Source organism: Cavia porcellus, unplaced genomic scaffold (genome assembly GCF_034190915.1).
Source record: "Cavia porcellus strain 051 isolate PalLab524CR breed Dunkin Hartley unplaced genomic scaffold, mCavPor4.1 scaffold_26, whole genome shotgun sequence".
Classification (NCBI taxonomy): Eukaryota; Metazoa; Chordata; class Mammalia; order Rodentia; family Caviidae; genus Cavia; species Cavia porcellus.
Window position 1 is genome coordinate 27,669,976 of NW_026947509.1, and position 23,042 is coordinate 27,693,017.

Sequence of the window (23,042 nt, forward strand, 5' to 3'; positions counted from 1 at the left end):
CGCCCCCGCAGGTGTTTCAAGGACTGGCAGCGTCTGGCAGTATGGGAGAAGCTCTGGGCTCGCGGGTTCGCGTCTGTCCCTTCCTGGCCGCGGAGTCGTGGAGAGGTTGCAGCCTGGCGATCTCTCCACGCGTTACAGATACAGTCAGTTGTACCCACATCTCCGACCTCGGAAATCTCGCTGCTGTGTGTGCACGATGGGCCGCCTGGCGGCCAGAGCGTTCACCCCCCCCCCCCCGCGCGGATTTACCCGTGAGAAGGGCGGCTTTCAGAGCAGGCTTGCTCCAGGGCGCTCGCTGGTCGCTCTCAGGCCACGACGGGCACTGCTTCTCGCCCGTTGAGCTAAGCGCCTGTCACTGTCTATCCCTTGGCAAGAGGAAACAACCCTCACAGGGCAAGGGGGCGGAGACGCCCATGTTTTCTGACTCTTCTGGGGCGCCGTAGGGGGCGCCCAGTGCGTCCCTAGTAACCGTTCGCGCGGGCTCCGGGGTTTGGGCTCTCCGAGTCCCACCCATAGACACTCGTGGTTGGTCCACATTACCTGTCAATCGTCACGACTTGCTCTGTGATTGGTCCATGGGCTAGAAGCGCGAGTCCCCTCCACCGTGCGAAGTGATCCTGGCACTGTGACCCTCAACAGATCCAGGTTGGGCACCGGCACTCCAGAGCGGTAGCTGTGGTCTGCAGCCAGGGACGGCTGGCGACCCTGCATACCCGGCAGAGGGTCCTGCAGCCAGCCTCCTGGCCCGAGGAGGTCCCTCTACCTCATTGCCGGCCCCAGGTTGTGGCCTGCGGTTCAGTGGAGGCTGCCTGCCATTTGCCCAGCGCTCAGTCTTCTCTCCTAGATTTAACTGTGCGTAGTTGTCGATCTCTTCATTGTCATCGCATTAAAAAGTAAGAGGGGAGAGAGCCCACGACCTGTGCGCCGCTGCAGTAGGTCCGAGAAGAGTGAGTGGCGACGCCTGTAGGCTGTATATAGCACTGTGGACCTGGAGTTCTTTCTATTCCTGTGGACCTGCTTTCCCTTCTGGGCTCCTCCCAACCCTCATTTAGTTTTGACCTCTTTTTCCTTCTCACTTAGTTTACCTCCCTGTATTCCTCAGAAGGAGTTTCTTTAGAGCAGCTCTCATTGGTCAAGTTGGTGTGGGTGTCTTTTAGAGCTGAGCTTAACTCAGTGTTCAGTTCGCTGGCTAAACTGCCCTGTGCTCTTGTGTTGCAGATATTTACAGGTCTTATTTTTCCAGGTGAGGACTCACCATCCAGCCCACCTGCTCCTCATGGAAGACCCAAGTCCCCCAGATGTAAATGAGAATGGCAGGTGCCAGTCTGGCAGTGTCTCTGTGCCTTCTCCTGCCGAGGGACCATCCACACAGGCTGCTTCTGAGCCCAGCAAGCCGCTCTCGACTCGAAGACACCTGAGCAGGAAGGATGGGCTCTCCAAGCTCTGCCAGAGCAGGATAGCACTCTCAGGTATGACACCTTGCAAGCCGAGCGTGTGGGGTCACTATTTTGTCTCCAGCACCCTTAAGTAATTCTGAGTTCTTGCAGGAATCATTGCTTTGTGAGGTGGTTGGCTGTGCTGGGAAGGACACAACAACCTTTTCCTGCTGCCTCTCCTTTCTACTGAGACCTTGGGCACACAGTGTCCTCTGGCTGAGGTTGGAAGTTACCTCCAGGTGCAGTTTAGAGCCAGGCTGTTTTCCTGTAAGCTCCGAGAGTGTTTCCTGATCTGTGCCATAGGAGTGGGCTTGTTACTGAGTGCTTTCTTTAGAAGTGGCCCACCAATCAAAAGTATTCCAGGTCTTTCTTACCATGGACAAAGAATTGGATGAGACAAGCCAAAACAGTGCCAAAAGTATACTTGAAAAGTACTGGTTGAAGGAGTACGGGAGAAACCAGTTCTGTGGAGCAAACTTGAGCAGAACAAGAGAAAAAAATAAATGCAAAAATAAAAGTACACAGTATGCCTGGGAAACACAGAGTGAACCATTGTGGGAAGTCTCGGGATCTCGTCTCTTTTATGCTATCTAATCTCAGGGGAGCCTGCCAGAAGCTCCTCATGTGGAGTGCTGGGAAGTATCTGACACTGTCTAGGTATGCAAATCACTCTGCAGATGAACCAAAGCCATGACCACGCAGGCTGTGAGCTCGCCCATTGTCAGAAGCATACTTCTGGCTGTGGTGCCAGGGCTCAGCTGTGTCCTTCCTTCCCCAGAAGACAGATGGAGCTCCTACTGCCTCTCTTCCCTGGTTGCCCAGAACATCTGCACTGGCAGAGTGCGCTGCCCCACAGCGCCTGAGCATGTGGACCCAGCTGCACCCCTGGGCAGTGCCTCCTGCTGCTCCCTGCTGCGTGGCTTGTCTTCGGGATGCTCTATGCCTCTTCTTCCGGGTCCTGTGTACAACCCCAACAAGGCCATCTTCACTGTGGATGCCAAGACCACAGAGGTATTGGCTTTGGCATGAGGCTCAGCTGTGATGTGTACTTGGGGTTTGTCCCTTAAACCTAGAACCTCAAACAGAGGTGTGTGTGTGTGTGTGTGTGTGTGTGTGTGTGTGTGTGTGTTTTGTTTGGGTGTAGGGATTGAACTTAGCAGTTCATGCATGCTACACAAGTGCTCTATCACTGAGCTACAGTCCAGCCTTTTTTATTGTTCGGATTGAGTCAGGGTCTTTTCAAGTTTCCCAGGCTGGCTCTGAATGTTTGGTCTTCCTACCTCAGCCTCCTGTGTACCTGGGATTGCAGGTATGTATCACTGTGCCTGGCTGGAATTTGTGTGTTTTATAAGTGCATCAGAAGAACATTTAGCTTTACCTACATAGTAGTAAAAGGATAAGAATTTAGAGAACTGAATAAGTTGAATAGACCGAATTGACTCCTGGGATGGGGCTGCAGGGGAGGGTGACGTGTGAGATGTCACCAGCCTAACTGTCGGGAGAGGTGCTCAGAGTTCTGTTAGGTGCAATTGCTTTATGCACATTAATGGATACATAGCTGACAGTAGCAGACCGGAATGGAATTTAGCATGATCTCCTGTGTTCCCTCATAGTCTTGATTGTCACATGCCCATATGGCTGGGAAGGCTTCCTAGGGGCACTCACCACTGACTAAGTTTGGTGTCTGTGAGGTCAAGATACCCAGGTACAGTGTATGCATCATTTCCTAGGACTCTGGCCAGAGAGCTTGAGGCACGGGTGGGAGGGGCCTGGACTGCCCTCCTTGGCTGTTTCAAGAGTTAGAGGAGCTTCCTGTGATGCCGTGTCTTCCTCTTATGGGCTCTTTCAGATCCTGGTGGCCAATGACAAAGCCTGTGGGCTCCTGGGGTACAGCAGCCACGACCTGATTGGCCAGAAGCTGGTGCAGTTCTTTGTTCAGCCGGACTCCGAGGTGGCAGAAGCCCTCAGTGAGGAGCATGTGGAGGCTGATGGCCACGCTGCAGTGGTGTTCGGCACAGTGGTGAGCAGGCATGGAAGGGCACTGGCCAGGATCCATGGCTGAGGTGGCACAGGGTGCAGGAGGCTCTTCCTCCTCCTAGGCTTTGCACAGAGCTGTACTGTGTTTGAGGCGTGGCGGCTCCAACAACCTAAGCTTTACAGCTTCCTCTGTGAGGTTCGAGGAGGCCAGTGACAGCAGGTGCACACTGCTGTGGGACTGACCTGGGCAGGTGCCCTGGAGAGCCCCGAGCTGCATTTGAGGACCCAGGCTTGCCCCCGTTTTGCAAATTTGTAGGCACCACTCAGATTCCCAGAAAAGCCATATAATTGTGTTGCCCTTACTCTTCCTAACATCTAAAGTTCCTAATATCCCATTTGTTTGATGGATGGGTGGAGTGACTCAGCCTCTTTCCCTGGAGAGTGTTGATTGTCTCACCTATGCCACTGGCTCCAGCCTGGATGTGGACTCGGAGTAATGAGCACACTTGGTTACTAGATGTGAGTCCTGAGCCTCAGGGTGGAAGAAGTTGGACAGGGCCAGCTGTACCTGGAGGTAACTGGCCCAAGAGTGATGACTGTGAAGAAGAAACTACAATGCTAAACCTGGATTCTGAACTGTTTAACAATAACAGATACTTCTTTCTTTCCCTTCTGTCATGCTGTAAAGCTCAGTGTGTTGGCTAGGGCTCACCTGAGGAATAGAACCAATGACATATATATGAAATTATAATAGATGGCATATTGCATTGGCTTATATAATCTGAAGCTAAATAGTCCCACAAAGGTCATCTGCAAGCTGGAGGAGGGAAACAGTGGCTACTGAGCCTAAGAAGCTGGAAGCCCTTGAGCAAGAGGCCTGGCAATGCACCCTCAGTCCCAGGCAGCAGGCTGAGGGGCCCCAAAATGCATGCTAGTGCCAGTCTGTGCTCAGAGTATAGTGCGTGATGTCTGTAGTGATGGCTGCAGCAGAAAGTGGCTCTGCTCAAGAAAAGTCCCCATATGTGCGTGTAAGCCCCCTTCCCTTCTGTATTTCATCTCACCCGGGTCCTCTGCCACAAAGGGCACTGGCCAGGCAGGACAGGGCTTCCCCATGCCACCACTGGCCACTGCTGGAGGATGAGTGTCTCTGGAAATGCCCTCACAGACACCCATACCTGGGCCCTGCCAGCTTTTTGGGCATCTCAGTCCAGTCAAAGTGACAGCCAAAATGAACTGTCACACTGAGGTTGGAAAAACATCTCTCTTGATGAAGCATTCACTCCGAGGCTGCAACTTGGGTATCAGAAGCTTAGTTTATGTTTGGGCAGTGTCTGAAGGGAGGCTGCCGGCTGCAGGGAGGGTCACCAGGCTGCATTGGGCACACGGGTCCTCAACACCTGGAGCAGCCACCTGTGTCCATAGGCGGACATCGTCAGCCGCAGTGGGGACAAGATTCCTGTCTCTGTGTGGATGAAGAGGGTGCGGCAGGAGCGCGGCCTGTGCTGTGTGGTGGTCCTGGAGCCTGTGGAGAGGATCTCTGCGTGGGTTGCCTTCCAGGGTGAGGTGAGTATGTATGTGTTCAAGTCTCAGGTGCATGCAGCTCTGCCTCGGGGAGCCCCAGGAAGCCCAGCACTGGTGCCTCAGCCAGCACTCTCCCAGCCTCCCACCTGTGGGGAGGCAGCACAGGCATCTGTCCTTTAGTAACCAAGTGTGCTCATTACTCAAGCCACGGCTGCTTTATCTATAAAATGCAATCCAAATCTGACTGCTCATAGGGTGTTTTTATATTTTGCTAAAATCATATAGGGGAAATCCTCAGAGCAGTGGCAGGCATCGCACATAGTGCTCAGCTGTATCCAGAATAATCTGGGTGTCCAGAAGAGCCTGGATGTGGCCGGGGCATCTGAGCAGCCCTTGACAAAGCCCAACGGTTTGCGCGTCTAGTACAAGAGGGAGACCACACTGTTCCAGAGCACGTGTGTGTGCCTCTTGCACTTCTGATTTGGGAAGCCATGAAAACGGCCTTGCTTTTAGCTTGTAGACACTGAAATTTAGCAACAGAACTGAGGAGTGTGACACTTTTATTGTAACACTTACAGTGTGGCCTTTTCTCCAGGGAACTATCACATCCTGCGATGATCTCTTTGCTCACCTTCATGGGTTCTCGTCTGGGGAGGATGTGGTTGGGCAGCACATCACAGACCTGATCCCGTCCCTGCGACTCCCTTCTCCTGGCCAGCCTGTCCCAGAGGTAGGACCATGACAGCCCATGCTGCCTGCGCCATAACCAGATCACAAGACTGTCCTGGAGGCTTGACCTGGAGGCTTGAGCCTGGTGATTTCAGCCAACTCCTCTTGTCCCCTCTGTCAAATGGAGCAGGGAGGGCTGGCTAATTCAGGGTCTCCCCTGGTGTTGGTTAGACCTCCCCAGACAGAACCAGTAGGATAGATGTGTATGGATAAACGAGCAGATTGGGGGAGTTTACTTGTATGATGCTGCTGCAGTAAAGTCCCCTAGAGGCCCCATCTCCAAGCTGGGACCCCTGGGATGGTGGCTGGCTGTTACTCGACCCTCAGGACAGCCGAGAGGGATCCTCTACTCAAGGTCCATGGTCCTGCTTAGCTCCCTACGTATGGCTCCACTTGAGGTGAAGGCAGCTCCCAATGTTCTGAGGCGAGGGTGGGAGAACAGATCCCATCTCCAGGACATGACCAGTTCTTTTGTCCCCTGTGGTGTTCTGGATATGCCACCTGTGCTGTGGCTGTCCCCTCCTCAGGGTGCTAAGCTATGCTAGCCTCCTCTTGGAGTACCTTACAAGCACACCCAGCACAGTGCTTTCTGGCTCCCTGGGCCACCACAGCCTTAGAGGCAGCATGGCTGGGTCCTACAGCAGGTATGGAGCAGAGGCCTGGGGTGGGGCCCATGGCCATATCCCTTTTCTTAGCTAATGTGGGCCTTCATGCAGGGGACTTGAATGCTGTGGCTTTACTGATGTCACATCCACACCTGGAGGATATCACACCACTGACTAGACTGATTCTGCCCTGCTACAGTGAGTGGTCCTTCCAGGGTGACCAGACTACGGTCCTGTAGACTTAGCCCCTGAGACTGAGCCCCTGTGGTCCATTGTCATGTTTTCCAGGGAAACTCAGCTGCTGCCCCCAGTGCTGGCATTCTGCACCCTCTACTTAGTCCTGAGGCAGCTGCCACTTGGGCTGTCCAGCTGGCAGGGATCCACCGTCCTTGTGACTGAAGATGGCCCACAGCATGCTACCTCTCTCCCTGCATAGATGAGTAACAGACACAGCCCCTGGAGGCCAGCACACAGCAGGCTCTGTGCTTGGCACAGAGCCTGTAGCAACTGACCAGAGCCTCCCTCATTCCCCTACACGTGGGTCCTCTCTGACCCTGTCTGTGACTCTGGTGATAGAACTGCAGTCCAAGGTGGTACAGCTCAGTTCTGTCCATGTGACAAGTATGGGGTCTCTTTCAGAATCTGAAGATTCAGAGGTCTGTTGGGAGAGCCAAAGATGGCACCACCTTCCCTCTGAGCCTGAAGCTGAAGCCCAAGCAGGATGGGGAGGCGGCGGAGGGTGAGGCAGTGCCCGAGCAGGGCTACTGGGCATCCGTGTGGGTTTTCTGCACCATCAGCGGCCTCATCACGCTTCTGCCTGACGGCACCATCTACGGCATCAATCACAACTTTGCCCTGATGTTGTTCGGCTATGGAAAAACCGAGCTCTTAGGCAAGGTGGGGCTTGTGGCTGCCACCCCGCTGTCCACTCCTAGCAGCTAGTCTGTGGACATTGCAGACCCCGTCCCTAACGACTGTGTCACTCATGCCCCATGTTGGGAGGGGGATCCCTGCCTACAGCTACCCAGGTCATTTCCCTAGGCTTCATATCAGCAGTCACCTGGGCTATCCCTAGTCTCCTAGGGGACAGTGAGGAGCCCTGTTCCCAGGGTTCCTGGTCTGGCTAATGGCCCAGGGCTTCAGGTTGGTCACGGGGAACCTGACACCTTCAGGGGTGTAGTGCCAGGAGGTTGCTGGCACAGCTCATACCCTTCCCCAGGTGGACAAGTTGTGGGTTGGAGTGGGCACTCCTTTAGAGTTCTGAAGCACCCCAACTCTGCTTCCTAGAAAATTACTTTCCTGATTCCTGGCTTCTACCATTACATGGACATCACCTATGACAGCTCTTCACAATATCCTAGTAGCTGTCTAGACTTCAGCAGTGAGAATGGACATGGGGAGATGACCTTGGACACCTCCCAGGGTGAGACGCAGCCTCCTGCTCCCCAGCATGCCCAGTCCCAGTTCTATGATACACCAGAGGGCAGGCCCCAGAGCCCCAGGACAGGTGGCTGACCTGACTTGATATTCCTCAGGGGCCATGGCAGTGGAGGGCTATTCTTACAGAAGTATCAGCACAGAGGAAGGGACTAGAAAGTGGGTGTCAGCTGTGCCCATGTTTGAGACACTAGTAGCTGACAGTCCTGTCATTTTGAAAGGGGTTTACATACTTTTATGGTGCATAAGACTAAATTGATAGAGCACAGATTTGTTCCTACATGGAACATTCCCAGCATAGGTGCTGATCTTGTTGCTTATCTCTGATGGTGCTGATTGAGCACTGTCAGTCATTTGGATGAGGCTTCCTGGGTCTCAATTCCACGAACAGTCATGAGCAGGTGGCTTGTGGAAGCAGTGTGAGCGCCCAGCCTCCTGTTCTGAGGGACCAGGAGGGACCCCACAGAATCAGCATCTCTTCTCCTGGCAGCCCCACAGGGTCCACCTTGTTGTTGCTGGGTGCAGAGAGAGGGGGCTGCCAGCTGTGCTTGGAGGGGGCCTGTCATGCTGGGTCAAGCTCCACCCCCAAGTCCTGGCCCATGGGAGGTGGTTTTGGTGGGGCCTATGGAGCCAGGGGGCATAGCAGGGGCATGGGGCAAGGTGCTTGCTGTCCTTAGGGGTAGGGAAGCAAAGGCACTGAGACAGGGAGACAGGCAACAGATGCTAGGCATGGTAGTGCATGCCTATAATCCTAGCACTCAGGAGGCTGAGACAGGAGGATCAAAGTGAGTTGGAGGCCAGCCTGGACTGCATAGTGAGACCCAGACTTCAAAACAAAACAAATGTGAAGAGTGGTGTCATGGATGTGCTCTCCCAAATACTGTTCTGCATGCTGGAGTGCAGGTGTCTATAGAAGTGAGGTTCAGCACCGGCCCCAGGAAGGGTCCTTTAGGCCCAAGTGCCTGTGAGTGTAAAATGCTCTTTTCTGGCACTGCTGTTAGATCCAAAGTTTGATTCAGTGCTTGCTGGTCATTGTGTGCTGCCACCAGACATAATGCAGAAGCCAGTGGGAAGCCAAGGAATTGCTGGTGGGATGCAGACGCAGCTAGAAACTGGATGCCAGCTCCCAGCCACCTGCTCCCCAGGGTCCTCTCCAGGGTGAGTCTTGGGAGAGGGTGGTCGTGGTGCGGAAGGTTGGGGCGATGACTGGTGGGGAAGGACACGTTGAGCTTGGGTTAGTGAGGACAGTAGCAGCTGGTATATCCTGGATACTGCTGTGTCCACTCTCAAGGACAGGACCCTGGGTTTCCAGCTTGGTCTTCATGGCCTCTGTGAAGGGGGCCCATGTCACTGTTGTGGCTTGTGGGCCAGGAAGTGGGATACTGAGTGCAGCAACGCTGAGGCAGATGTCGGAGAACTGGCAGTGGCTGTCTAGAATTTTGAGAACCATTCCATGCTGTTCTCTTTCTGCATTGTAAGTGAAGTACAGTGTCCTAGTTAGGAGCATGAGATGCTTAAGTAAGGTGATTTGGAAAAAATGGGAATCAGAAACTCTTTTGTTCTGCTGTGCCTACTATTGTGGTGTGTTTCGTTCTAGGTTTCTTCTTCTTTTTTTTTCTTTTTTCTTCTTTTTAGAGCACTGTTTTCATGTCCATACTGTGCACGTGTTCCTGTGCCAGCCCCACAGGCTCCCTCATGCTCTGGCCCTGGCCCCTGGGCACAGAGCTGTAGTCACAGTCCTGCCTGCAAGTTTCCTGTGTGCTGTCCCTTCTATCTGCCTCTTCTGTTCTCTGTTACAGCTGTGAGATTTACTCACATTGTTGTGATTTTCAGCTCATTTGAGAAACTGCTTTTAAAACACACAAATGTGTTTTTCAGCACATTTAGAGTTCTGAAGCACCCCAACTCTGCTTTAACAGTGATAAAATGAGAATCCCTTCACCCTCTCTTGACCTCCTGCTCCATAGCCACACTTTCCAGAGGGCACAGCTGTGCCATTAGCACCTCCTAGACCTATCTTGATGTGCGATTGCATGTGTATATGTGTGATGCATACGCATATATGGACGCATGGGGCTTTTTTTCCTGTGGCAAGGCTGGGGTCTGCGTACTTGCCTCCCGTCTGATGGTCTTCCCAAGGACCAGGCCCTCCTAGATGGCACTGTTGCTCTGGTCTGTGGCAAGTGCTTCCTTTATTTACCTTGACTCCCCAACTTGCTCTTGTCTGCCTGTGGGGTGTGCTTTGGACAGTATAGCAGCTCACACCCCAGCTCTCCTTGCTGTGAGTGCATTAGCAGTCAAGGAAGGAGTTGGGAGAGAGCCGTCCAGGGCTCATTCGTGCCAGATCCTGTGTATTCCCAGGGCCGGGTCTTTTCCAGACCAGGGTGGCTGCTGGGTGGTGCACTTGGAGGTGTAGCCAGTAGGTGGCTTGGATTTTATGGAAAATGTTGGAGAGGTGTTTTGTTTTTTAATTGGGCTATAAAATTTAGTCTGTTGCTTTTTACCTTAGTGGCGTGATGGGGTGTGTATTTGTCTCTAGAGGGGAGTCAATTCGGTTTTTATTGTTGGCTCTTCTGTGGCCGCTAGTGACACTGTCATCTGAATCCCTGTTCCCAGGGAGGATAGTGTCCTGGACGGGTACCCACTGGCCCAGGACAAACGATCACTACCTACAAACCAGCAGAGTACTCCAGAGGAGCATGTGCTGGCCCATGAGAAACAGTCCCCATCTGAGAACCAGCAGGATGTCTCAGAGGAAAGCCCACCTACCCACGAAGAATGGCTGTTGCGCAAGGACCCTCAGGACAGCCAAGACGGAAGCCCTCCAGCCCTCAGTGTGAGGACACTGCCCAGGGACCAGCAGGACACTGCTTTGGGGAGTGTGGGGCCTGTAGTAGCACAGAGCTCCCCACAGGATCTTTTGGGAGAAAGCGGGTCAGAACCGGCGGACACAAAACCATTTGTTTCCTGTGAAGAACCCAACCCTCCAGTCCCACCTGAGGACAAGTGCAGCAATGTTGGAATGGGGAGCCTCCATCAGGAGGCTCAGTGGGCACTGACAGCTGCCAGCAGGCCTGAGCCCCATGCTGCAGGGCAGCCAGCAGGAGGGGACCTCCTGACCTACTGCCCCGCTTATAGGAGCGAGTGGCTCCCCTGGCCGCCAGGCCACTCAGGGGTGGCCTGTGTCTCTTTTGGGACACCCACCCTGGATGAGCCATGGCCAGGAAGGAGAGCCAGCCATGAAGAGCTGCAGGTGTGCTTGGTTAAGGAGCAGCTGTCCAGGTTGAGCTTTGAGGGTGTCTCCCGCCTGGAGTCTGTTCCCACAGAGCACCATCCCTATACTGCCTCCCTGTCTAGCAGCCTGGAGGGAAGAGACCTTTGTGGCAGCCACCTGGGCAGCTCCTCTGCCTGCTATGCCTTGGCCACCGACCTCCCTGATGCCCTGGAGTTGGTGGAAGCCCGGGAGGCTGCCATGAACTCTTACTCCTGGAACCTTAGGGAGCTCCTTCTCAGTGACGACACCGATGGAACTTCCTCCAATTGTTCCTATACCACATCTGAACCTGGGGGCTCACCTTCTCCTTCGGCGGTGAGCTCTGATTTCAATGTGCACACACTGCACAAGCAGAGGCCAGGTGCTTTTGGTGACCGAGAGCGGTTACTACTGACAGGCACCTATTTCAATCTTGGGGAGGGCCAAGGGTCCCAGGAGAGCAACCTGGAACATGATTCAACAGAACTGCCTGTGATGGACTTGGCCTCTGAACGTTACAAAATGAGTAACTCACAAAGCTCAGAACTTCCTGCTATGGATGCCAGCCAGGAGGATGCACGGGCCTCTGCAGAGGACCCAAAGCTGAGTGCCTGGGTCACCTCTACTCCTGTGAAACCTGGGGCTGCCAGCCTGTGTCGGGAGATCCAGGAGGGCACCTACTCAGGGTACTGCTACCACCGAGATGGCTTGTGGCTGAGTATGTCCCTGGCCCTGGGGGAGGGCATATGACCCCAAGAGCCCAGCACAGCAGGGTCAGGGATGCCTTAGCCCTGGGGTCTGCAGGAGCTCTGAATGGCTTTGTTAAAGGATCATGTGTTGTCTCTGCCTCCTAGACCACTCTTTTTGACAGCCAGGGAGACCTCGCCAGGCTCAGAAATGCTGGGCAGCACGACTCTTGGGTCTGTCTCCCAGGTCACACTGAGAAGCCAGGATTGTTGTTCCTTGCTCATCAGATGCTTTGGGAGTGAAGCTGCTTGGGTCTCTCCAAAACCTCACTCTATACAGGGCGGGAGGACCAAGTTGGTTTGGTTTGTCTTGCTTTCCTCATTTCTTAACAGGGCCATATTTTTTTTGGCCAGCCGTTCTTACATCACTAATTTTGAATCGTTGAATGTTATAGTTCTTTTCCTGAATTAAAAAAAAACCTGCGAGGCTGGGGATTTAGCTCAGCGGCATAAGCACCTGCCTTGCAAGCAGGCGGTTGTGAGTTCGATCCCCGGTACTGATAAAAATGAAAAAGACGAAAAAAAAAAACCCTGCATAGGTAATATTATTTGTGTAACTATTAGAAAACATAAACAAAAATGAAATTAGCTCTGAACCCTCTGCCAAAAAGCAGATCCCATATACCAGGGTAGCTCCAGGAAGGAGCACACACACATACACAGAAGAACTAGTACCTCATAGTGGTGCAGGGGTGGGGAGGTGGGGGTTTTCAGTATGGCTGTGCAGAACTGCAGTACATAGCTGTTCAGGTTCTGCTCAGTTCCTGCCCCTGAAGAAGGAGGGATGCTCCATCCTGGCTTTTCTCAGCTGGGGTGGCCAGCAGCTTCCTGCAGTCATCCTTGGCTCTTGACTCCTGGTTGCATCAAAGCTCTGGTGATTGTCTCCCTGATGTGCTCAGGGCTTTTCTCCCCTTGTCCTGGGCTGCTGGGTGGTCCTCAGGCTGTTCTGAGTGGCAGACTTTGGATTCAACACTGTCACCCAGTGGGGTCAGGGTTGGCACGGTGCTGTCTCACCTTTCATCCCCAGGCATATGCTTTGAGGTGAAGCTGGTGGAACTCCAGGGCCCTGTGAGCCTGTTCTGCTGCTGGCTGGTAAAGGATCTACTGCATAGCCACCGCAGCTCTGCCACCAGGACCCGCCTGCTGCTCGCCAGCCTGCCCAGCTCCACCCACTCCATGCCCGATCCCTCAGGACGTGGTCTCGGGGAGGTGGGTATCAAGTTGCTCAGGCTGTGTACACCAGCTTTTCCTGCTGGCATTGGTGTCTACCAGAATGGGAGGAGGATCTGTCTGTGGTTTTTGTTTTTGTTTTTGTTTTTTTGGTACCAGGGATTGAACTCAAGACCTTATGCTTGCCAGACAGGTGCTTACGCCACTGAGCTAATCCCCAGCCCACTGTCTGTGGTTTTGTTATGCCACTTTCTAGTGTCCTGTGTGAGGATAAAGCAGATGTAGGATTTTAAATCTGCATGAACACTGTGTGCATAGTGAGACCCTGGGACATGTCCCAGGGCACTCCCTGTGGCACCAGAGGAAATCAGGGTGGGTGAGGGTGCTGCCCTGCAGGGTTCAGGGTGATGATGCCCCCTGGCCTCCATTGCATGTGACCACAGACTTTCCTTCTTATTCACAGGTGCTCAGAACCAAGCCCTGGGCTGAGGAGGCTCCCACACCTATGGAGCTAGAGGGACTGGCGGCCTGTGAGGGCGAGTACTCACGCAAGTATATCACCCTGCGTCCACTCGGCAGCGGGGCCTTCGGCTTTGTGTGGATCGCCATGGACAAGGAGCAGAACAAGGAGGTGCTCTAAGGCTCGGAAGGAGGCCCAACTTTGAGTTCCAGGCTCTCAGAATCCTAGATTGTCACTAGGAAGGGAGCACTTAGGTCTCAACCTGGCATGTGGGCAGTTTCTGTTTCCAAGGAGGGCACTTCTGGCTGGACACCCACTGACACCCACAGGCAGCAATCTTGTCACATCTCAGATTTGGACCTTGCTGCCACAGACACTTGAGCCCTGGCAGGGTCCATGTCAAGGCTCTGTCTGTCTCTTCTATCCCTGCTCTCTGAGCGCAGGGTGTGTACCATTCTCCTGCTGCCCCCGTGGCCTGCTGTGATGCCTGTGGGCACCACAAGTTCACTTTTAAAGCTGAACTTAGATCTCTGCTCAACTGGAAAAAAGTTCCCAGTGAACAAACAAAACAGCACACTAACCATAGATGTCCTTCGCAGCCGCTGGATGGCCTGTGTGTAGTATTTATAACTGTGTGTGGCCCATGCTTGCTGGGTGCCAGGTGCCCTTCTGGGTGTGTTGAGTGTCTGTGTGGCCTCCTCCCCAGTGAGCCTCAGCACTTACTGTGGGATGCGTGGCCTTGGCATTCTATGACTTGGGGGACTGATGTCATGTCAGAACTGGTTCTCCTACTCTTCTTTCCTTTGAAGGTGGTAGTGAAGTTTATTAAGAAGGAGAAAGTTTTGGAGGATTGTTGGATTGAGGACACCAAACTTGGAAAAGTCACTTTAGAAATTGCAATTCTGTCCCACGTGGAGCATCCCAACATCATCAAGGTAGGTGGTGGTTTCCTATGCAACTCTGTCCCTGTAAAATTTGTATAATTTGCTGACTGAAGATATTTCAGCCAAGCTGGACAAGGTGTTCTTTTTTTTCTCTCTCTCTTTTTTTTGGAACCAGGGATTGAACTCACAACCTTGCGCTTGCCAGGCAGGCACTTATGCTGCCCACAGCATTGTCTTTTCTAGGTAGTGGATGTGTTTGAAAACCAAGGGTTCTTCCAGCTGGTGATGGAGAAGCATGGCTCCGGCCTGGACCTCTTTGCTTTCATTGACCAGCACCCCAGCCTGGATGAGCCCCTGGCCAGCCACATCTTCCGGCAGGTGAGATGGGCTGGTGTGCAGGTCAAATGTGGCCTTGGGTGTTCAGCCTGTGGCTGCAGGCATCAGCAGTGCAGGCTTGGGTCTCTGTGAGTGGATTTAGCCTTCAGCGTTGGCATCTGACAGGTGAGACACAATTTGAGAAGAGAATTCTGTGGTTGAGGTGGAGAAAGTGAGGTTGGGAAGCAGAAGCCAGATACCATCCTGCAATGAGCAAGAAATGTTTTTAGTGATTAAGATTTATTTATATAAGTGAAGTGGCTGAATCCATTACAAGTATTAACCAATGCAGAGCTGTGAGCTCTGTGATTTTGATATGAATTCTTGTCTCCATATCTATGAGACCTTGGGAAATCAGTGCTGTCCTCAACCTTCTGATCTGTGCAGTTGGATCATTATTGTATTACATGATAAGGGTTAGGGTTAAACCAGAGAGTGCCCCTAAGACAGGCATACAGCACAGTGTAAGTGCCATAATTAAGCAGCAAGATGAGACTGGGGTCTCATTTCTCAGTAATTGACTTGATCTGTTTTGTGTCTAACTATGTGTTGATCTTTGTCCACTGATACTTTATTGGAGTAAGAGAGTGATTAGGAGGGCAGAAAGGCACCCTAGAACAGGGAGGGTGGGAAGGCATAATAGCTGTCACTTTGAGTCATGTGGAGAGGGGTGGTTTCACTGTAGACTGCTCCCAGATCCCTGGCAAGGGAGGAAAAATTACCAGAAAAGGGCTTTATTTTGTCCTTTGGTTGTTTCTTGTAAATGACTTGATTCTTGGTGACAGGTTCCCTCAAAGGTATAAACTTCCAGAAGTTACTGGATTTCTGATAATGAGTTTCTTAGGCACCTCCTTCATGAGTTTCAGGCTTCGTGGTTATGCCAGAAGAATGTCCCCTATCTCCCTCTTCCTGTGTTGGAAGATGTATTTGCCTCCTTCAGTTTGTGGAAGGTTTCGTCTGAGACTTTATAGTGCAGAAAATCTCTATGGTGACCTCAGGAGTCACCTGCTAGAGGCCCGAACTAACTGTGTTTCTTTACATCTGCTTTATGGCCTGTCTCATTCTTCACTTGAGATTCTTGTGGGGCCATCTTCTGTCCAAAATCAGAGCTCCAGCATCCAGACTTATGCATTGGAAAACGTCTGTTTTTTCTGTCATTATGTATTTTATTTTTTAATTAAAAAATTTAATACACAGTAGCAAACAGAAGAACAGGCCAAACAGAAGAGTTGATAGTGTTTTGACAGTACTGTTGGCATGCATAGACAAAAAGTTAACCCCCCCTTTTTTAGAGGAGGATGAAGGGATGTTGTTTATTTTAGATGCATGTTTTACTTAATTGCTCTTTGAAAAGCCTGCCCTGGCTCTGGTTCCAGCTGTTGTCAGCAGTGGGGTACCTGCGCTCAAAAGGCATCATTCACCGGGACATCAAGGACGAGAACATTGTGATTGCTGAGGACTTCACTATCAAGCTGATCGACTTCGGCTCAGCTGCTTACTTGGAAAGGGGCAAATTGTTTTACACGTTCTGTGGGACAATCGAGTACTGTGCCCCTGAAGTTCTCATGGGGAATCCGTATGTATCACATAATTGCTGTGTGTGCTCACTTCTCTTGCTGGTTTGATTCTGAGGCGAGATGGCTTTAGTTTGTGAAGGTGTTGAGTGAGAAGGGTAATGTTGTGGAGAAAAGTGGAGAAACAGGCAAATAAGATTGGTCATGGAAAGCCAGGCAGCAGACACTGGGATTCATCCTATGCTTCTCTCAACTTTTATGTTTGGAGTTTGCCATAATCGAAAGTTAGGAAAAGGCAAAGATGAGGGCTCTCCAGTAAGAGAAAGACTTCCAGTACTGATTTGTTGGTTGTAATGACAGGAGTGTACAGGGTCTGCTTGAAGCCACTGCTGTCCTTGTGCCGGATCTCAGCTCTCATGAGAGACCTCTGCGTGACTGGGATGGTAGGGATGTGACCAGGGCCAAATGAGGGTCCTTCATCTTGGAGCCAGGAAATGCTTGTTCCCAAAACCCTGGTGCTCAGTGCACTGCAGACTTCCTGGCAGGTGGTGCGTGGCTTCTCAGCCTCTGTGTGACCTTGGATGTTAACAGCTGCACAGTAAATCGCCTCCTGGTCCAGTCCCCATGCTCTTGGGGCCCCCACAGGGAGAAACACTGGGGTGTGGGTGAGGTGGGCCTCAGGGTTCTTCAGCTCTGGCATGGTTCTCCTTGTACCCAGTGAGTGTGGACGGCACTCCCCTGTTCTACAGTGGCCACTACAGTGGTCCTTGGTGTTGGAGGGGAGCTGTGTCTACTGGCTGCTGGCCCGTGGCGAGTGCTTCATGGCCAGTCCTGCTGCCTGGGCCCAATTGCCAGCAGCTTAATGCTGCTCAGTGGCCTCCTCCTTATCCAGCCTGTCTTGAGGCCTTCCCTGCCCTGCTTCTGTCCCTTCTCCAGCAATACAGGCAGCAGCCTTGCTCTCAGCTCCAAGCCAGAGGCTTGTCCTTGAGTTCCCCCACTTCCTCCAGCCCTGTCCTAGCCCCATCTGACCAGGCATGGCACTTTCTTACAGGAACTTTTATTGTTGTTTTGTTTTCCTGAGAAGGGATCTTACTGTGTTGCTCAGGTTGCGCTCTTAAATTGAGATCTACTTGCCTCAGCCTTGGGAGTAGCTGGGATTACAGTTCTATGCCACTTCACCCAGCTGGCAGAAGGCTTTCTGAGTTCTGATTCTGGTTTCAGATCTCATCCTTAGGAACAATTCTTCCATCCTTTTTTGGTAGTAGGGGCTGAACTTAGGACCTTATTTCTGAGCTACATCCCTAATCCATTTTTGTTCAGTTGAGACAGGGTCTCACTAAATTGGTAGGTCAAAAACTATGGCCCTAGTCCAAATCTAGCCTGCTGCTTAATGTTATCTTTTGTTATGGTAGCAAACATAACAACTCAAACTTCTGAAGCAGACAGTGCAACAGCATCTAGTACACTCACTTGTTGTGCAGCCATTGCCATCCAGCACAAAACTCTATCTTCCCAGACTGAGCCTCTATACTCCTTAAACACTGAGCTCCTCCACACCCATTAACCACCACACTACTGGGCTTTCTTTGCCGTTTTTCCTTCCTTACTGGGGATTGAACTCAGGAGCTTTGTACTGGGCTAATTCCCACACTTTTTGTAGTTTTTAATTTTAATTTTAAAGGAAATAAAAACCAAACAAAATAAAACAGAATAGAGCCAATCAAAACAAAACAGCAAAAGTTATACAGGATTTCAAGACAGGATAATAGAAAACTAACACTAGCTACCATAATGCTCTTGTTATCTTCAAAATTGCTGCCCGTAATATTAAACATCAGACATAACAAAATCAAAACAGAACAAAATAAAACCAAGCAAAACAGAACATTGAATAAAACAATACAATAAGAAGAAAACAAAACAGTGGAACAATATTGGATTTCAAAGACAAGACAAAGAAATCCCCCATAGTTGCTATATTACATATTGTCCTCTGAATAGATGCTCAGACTACTGACTCTAGGCCTGCAAAGTCAATCAAACAATACGAGCATTAAGTTGTTTTTGTATCTCATTTGCTAATAACTCAGCCTGTGTTCCTTCAAATCAGCCGGTTGCTTAGGGGCCAGGGGCATGGTGTTCTTGTCTCATGGGGAGGATGAATTGGCTTCTTGTTTCACCTCCTGGTGACCTGCATGGCTGCCTCTAGTTTTTATTTTCAGACAGAATCTTGGTGAGTTACCTAAACTGGGCTTAAATTGGTAGTCCTCCTGCCTCAGCCTCTCAGAATGCTGGAATTAGAGGCGTATGGCTTCACACCTTGCTCTGTTCTGTATTCTGTTTGTGGGAATCTTACAGTTCCAGGGCCCTCATATAATGGAATCACATGGTGGTGTCTTTTGCGTGGCTTCTTTCACTGAGTGTGACGTCTTTGGAGCTTACCTGTTTTGCACTGTGGGGCAGAACACCCTCTTCCCAGGGCTCCCGGATCCTTGTGTGTCCAGGTCGCACTTTTGTTGTCATGGCTGTTGGTGGAGGCTGGAGCTGCTGCCCCCTGTCGGCTGTTGTGGGAAATGTGGTTTCCGGAAGTGGAACTTGGGCAGTTTCTTTGCTTTCCTCCTGTCAGAGGCTGCTTTTGTGCCACCGAGGCAGAGCTGAGTAGGTGGCATAGACCATGCAACCCGCAGGGCTAATCATTTATTATCTAACCCATTATAGAAAGAGTTTCCCAACACGTTTGGTCTAGTGGACCTTTCTCTTTAACACCTAGAAATCTTCCTCTCTAAAGCAGAAATAACACAAAGACAGGCATCTGACTTACTTTCAGGCTCCAGCTCCCGCAGTTTCTTGCCCTCCTGGTCCCTCTGTGCTAACTGCAACCTGCAGTGCTCCCCCACCCCCAGGCCTCCCTACCCCCACCTGCCCAGTTTGCTTCTCCATGTTTAGCTGCCTGGTTTCTGCCTCCTCCACAGCCCTGGCAGCCCTGGGTGAGTTGCCTGAGTCCAGGCCCCGTCCAATAGCTCCCCCACACAGCCTGTAGAGTGAAGACCACCCTATCCTGCTGGATATGGGTGAGAGTTATACCACCTGAGAGCTGGGGCTTGGCTGAAGGTTACAATGACAGGAAGTAACCACCATGGCCCCATCTTCTCCCCAGGCCTGCTCCTCCTGTAGTTACCCCCAGCCTACCTGTCCCTTGCCTGGTGCTGCCTTCTGACTGGCCGAGTTTCTGCTCCAGACATACCACCTTGTTCTGATGCTGCCTGTGGCTCCTGAGACCCCAGGGTGGCTGAGCAATTTGCTGTCCCTACTCAGTCTTTATATCTCCTGCGGGAAGCTGAGCTTTCCCAAATCATGAGGATTCCTGAGCCACTGAGGTCTCTGTTCCCAGGAAGACCTGAGTGGACCTTCACATCTGTAGTCCATTGGAAGTGCATGGCTGGCTGGGCAGGCTCAGCAACATTGTGGGGCTGGAGTGAGATGGTGCTGGGCGTCAAGAGTCCTGAGATGTCCTTTCCTTTCCTGACAGCTACAGGGGACCAGAGCTGGAGATGTGGTCCCTGGGTGTCACACTGTACACGCTGATCTTCGAGGAGAACCCCTTTTGTGAGGTGGAGGAGACCATGGAAGCCACCATCCACCCCCCGTACCTGGTGTCCCAAGGTGAGCACTGGTCTTTTTGGTTTTTGAGACAGGGTTTCACTATATAGTCCAAGCTGGCCTTGAACTCACTGTGTAGCCCAGGCTGGCCTCGAACACATGGTGATTCTCGTGCCTTACCCTCCTGAGTGCTGGGATTATAGGCAGGCGCTACCATTCTCAGCTCCCTCTCCTCCCTCTCTGTCCATACCAATGACCTCACTCACTTTTCTTTTTCTTAATTCTTTGATCTGAACATAAGAAAAATTTGAATGTGACTTTAAAACATCTCGATGATTGAGTTTTTATTGGTATCCCTAGAGCCTTCCAGGTCCTCTTATGAGCAATAGACTTTATAGTTAGCTCATGTGGAAGCCTAGGACGTTAGTCACACTGTGACTCCACCCCCACCTCCATGGATACTGTGACAGCTGGAAACTCAGCTCTCCTTGGGTCTGGGAGTGGTTTATATCTTGAATGAGGATTCGTGTGGGGAGGCCTATGTGGGCTCCATGGCCAGAAAGGCTTCCTAAGCCTGAGGAGCCCACAGAGCTGGCAGGAGCCTTGGGCCCTTCCCATCTGACACCATGTAGTTCCATCACAGTCACCTTGAGAGCCATGAGGTAACAAGCATTTTCAGGCAGAGTCTGTGCCTTGGAGTCTTTGCTTAGGATGGAAGCCTCTGTCTGTAGCTCAGGCTGCTGCCATGGAACCCACAGGCAGGGGCTTGAGACAACAGACATGTACTCTCATAGTTCCAGGAGCTGGAAGTCCAAGGTCAGGGAGCCAGCTTGAAGGCCCTCACATGGCGAACAGAGAGGGAGCCTTTAAGGTTGTTAATCCCATTGTGGTGCTTCCCTCAGGAGCTCGCCTAGTCCTAAAACTCTCCCAGTGACCCTCCTTCCCATCCTGTTATATCGGATGGGATATACTGGGCTTCAGTGTACATGCTTGGGGGCTGACTCAGCCTGGAAACACATGTTTGCTGAAGCTCTGGATTGCTGAGGTACTGCAGCCGTGTGGCAGAACACTCAAAGAGGCTATTGCATGTGTTTTCTCACTCAACTTGCAGGATGGGGCCCTGGACAGGGAGGCTCAGGCAGCCCTGGTTGGGTTGACCCCACATTGTTGGAGGCCCAAATCCAAACCCAAGGCTTCCAGTCCTCAGGCTTCCCACAGGCTGATCTGGGGATACCCTAGCCAGTGGCTCCCCATCCCAGCTGCCATGCCCACCCTGGGTATTCAGGACTTCTGGACCATCTGGGACTTAGTATGATGGATTTCTAACTCCAAGCTTTTGTTTCAGAGGAGACAGGCTATCTGAAGGCCTTCCCTGAGGACTATCAGGCCAGGCTCCAGAGCCTGGACTCGTAGCTGTCCCCTGCTCTGTCAGAGGCTCTGAGGAGTGGGGCAGCTGAGACCTTGTGGGTCTGAGGCTTGCTGCCCTTGATCCCAGTGAGGCCCTCTGATCTGTATTCTTTATGTTCCCAGAACTCATGAGCCTCTTGTCTGGGCTGTTGCATCCTGACCCCAGACAGCGCACCACTTTGGAAAAGCTGGTGACAGACCCATGGGTGACGCAGCCTGTGAACCTTGCTCAGTATACCTGGGAGGAGGTGTGTAGGATCAGCAAGCCAGGTGAGAGGTTCCGCTCCCACCCTTCCTGTGTGGTTTTGCTTGGAATGGGCAGGAAGCCAGGCTACCTTCCAGGGTGAGGCTTCTTCCTGCTGTCCTGGACACAAGAGTCAGGGCTTGATTCTATGCCAGAGGCCGTGGGTGCCTCTGGTTCAGTGTGGCTGTAGGCTTGGAAGGAGGGTAGGGCCTGTGGAAGCCTCAGCAGGCCATGAGGTGGACAGTCAGAGGAATGCAGCTGCCAGTGGGGTGCGGCCACACATGCTGTTTCTAGGCTTGTGGTGGGGAGCAGCTTTTCAGACAAAGCTTCTGGCTCAAGACAGAACCACCGCACAAAGCAGGCAGACAGCTGACTGGTTCTGGGCTCAGAATCCCCGCACTCCTTAAAAGGATCTGTTGCCAGCGGGATTTCTGAAATCTTCCACCGATTCTTGTTTGCACACAACACAGTGTCTTTTTTCTCTTTCAGAGAGTGGCCTACTGTCCACTGCCAGTCTGCAGCACAGGACAGGCAGCAGAAGCCTGAGTGAAGCAGGCTCGGAGTTCCAGGCACACCCTGCCCCTGAAGAGGCTCCCAGCAGCCAGCACTGCTTGGGTCCTGAGGACCCCTCTCCACTGGCCAGCTGAACTCTGGCTTCTGGAAGCTCATCTCCACTTACTCTGGAAAACCCTTCCACTTGGAGAAAGTAAATTGTCAAGAACTGGTCCAATTCACTTTGTATAAACTCAGGTGCAAGTTTGGTAAGGTGCTAGAGCAAAAGCCAGTGGTACTATGTTTTTTTTTTTTTTTTTTTTTGAAGTTTATAAAATGGACTTGGAACTCATGTTTTTTGTGATCTTGAAAAGCATTCTAGTATATAATTACTTTATATACTATAAAGTATATACTTTATAGTATACTATAAAAAGGTTTCTGATTTGTGTGCCTCTGAAAGGAATAGTATTTTATTGTTTTTGTGTATACACATAGTTTTTATGGTAGCCAAATAACCCATTTCATTAATTGATTTCATTAAAGTTTCCAAATTAAAGCAGCTTTGTTAATATGGTTTTTGTTTGATCATTGAGCAGAACTGTTTGTAGTGTCACTTTTTGAATGTCATTCTAAATACTTTAATTTTGTAACCTGAACAGCTATTTCTAAGATGACAATATGTAACTTATCAACCAGCGATTTCTTACTGTTTGTTTTTCTGTAATTTTGTATTATTTCTACCCTTTTTTATCTCCATGTATTTTTTGTTTCATTTTCTTTAAAAAAAAAAAAGGCAGAAGGGCAAGTGTTGTTAATTTCGTAAGGTTTTGAAGTCCTGTATCACTTAAACTGGTTTATTTTGATTGATTTTATTCTGTTTTATTTTCCTCGGTTTTATCCTCTTCAAATAATTTTTTTTATAAAAATTGGAAAATCCGTTAAAAAAAAAAAAGCAGCTTTGTTAATAAAGTTACCCAGCCTCGAATTGCATAAATTGTTTCATCTTGCCCAGTGTAAGAAGCACCAGGTTTTTTAATTTTTGCATTTGTGGATCCTACATCCCGAAGCAAGAGAGAAATCTAGCCTCAGTCTGCATGGTGCCCATCCCCCGGGGCCCTGCCAAACATGGATGAGGACTTCGAAGCATCCCCTTCTGGGGAGTCTCAGGGCGCGATGTTCGCAGTCTTCC

The 23,042-nt window shown here is 51.2% G+C and overlaps 1 protein-coding gene and 1 long non-coding RNA gene across 7 annotated transcripts; one reads left to right on the plus strand and one right to left on the minus strand.

Annotated features, from left to right (window-relative positions):
• The first annotated feature begins 15 nt into the window (after positions 1–15).
• On the plus strand, positions 16–22,838 carry Pask (PAS domain containing serine/threonine kinase). 6 transcript variants are annotated; one of them, XM_023566990.2, is made up of 18 exons: positions 16–947; positions 1,244–1,469; positions 2,215–2,447; positions 3,286–3,456; positions 4,836–4,976; positions 5,530–5,664; positions 6,908–7,165; positions 7,556–7,691; positions 8,707–8,863; positions 10,322–11,676; positions 12,732–12,913; positions 13,338–13,505; positions 14,144–14,269; positions 14,462–14,596; positions 15,970–16,169; positions 19,637–19,770; positions 21,238–21,384; positions 21,848–22,838. In XM_023566990.2, the coding sequence occupies exons 2-18, from the start codon at positions 1,277–1,279 to the stop codon at positions 22,003–22,005; spliced, it is 4,029 nt and encodes a 1,342-aa protein (XP_023422758.1). In that variant the 5' UTR covers positions 16–947; positions 1,244–1,276; the 3' UTR covers positions 22,006–22,838. The 6 variants fall into 6 exon arrangements, with proteins under 6 accessions (XP_023422758.1, XP_023422760.1, XP_023422759.1 ...); XM_023566992.2 differs by having other exon boundaries at positions 8,755–8,863; XM_023566991.2 differs by having other exon boundaries at positions 16–852.
• Positions 12,232–18,768, minus strand: LOC134473257 (uncharacterized). Its single transcript, XR_010043423.1, has 2 exons — positions 18,550–18,768; positions 12,232–14,797 (listed from the first exon to the last, which is right to left on the minus strand). It is a non-coding gene; the product is annotated as an uncharacterized LOC134473257 (long non-coding RNA).
• Positions 22,839–23,042: the final 204 nt, after the last annotated feature.

Excerpts from the sequence above, each read along its gene's own strand:
- Pask (XM_023566990.2), top strand. The coding sequence starts at position 1,277 with ATGGAAGACCCAAGTCCCCCAGATGTAAATGAGAATGGCAGGTGCCAG. Across the intron at positions 2,448-3,285 it reads TGGATGCCAAGACCACAGAG|ATCCTGGTGGCCAATGACAA; the intron begins GTATTGGCTTTG and ends GGGCTCTTTCAG. Across the intron at positions 5,665-6,907 it reads CTGGCCAGCCTGTCCCAGAG|AATCTGAAGATTCAGAGGTC; the intron begins GTAGGACCATGA and ends GGTCTCTTTCAG.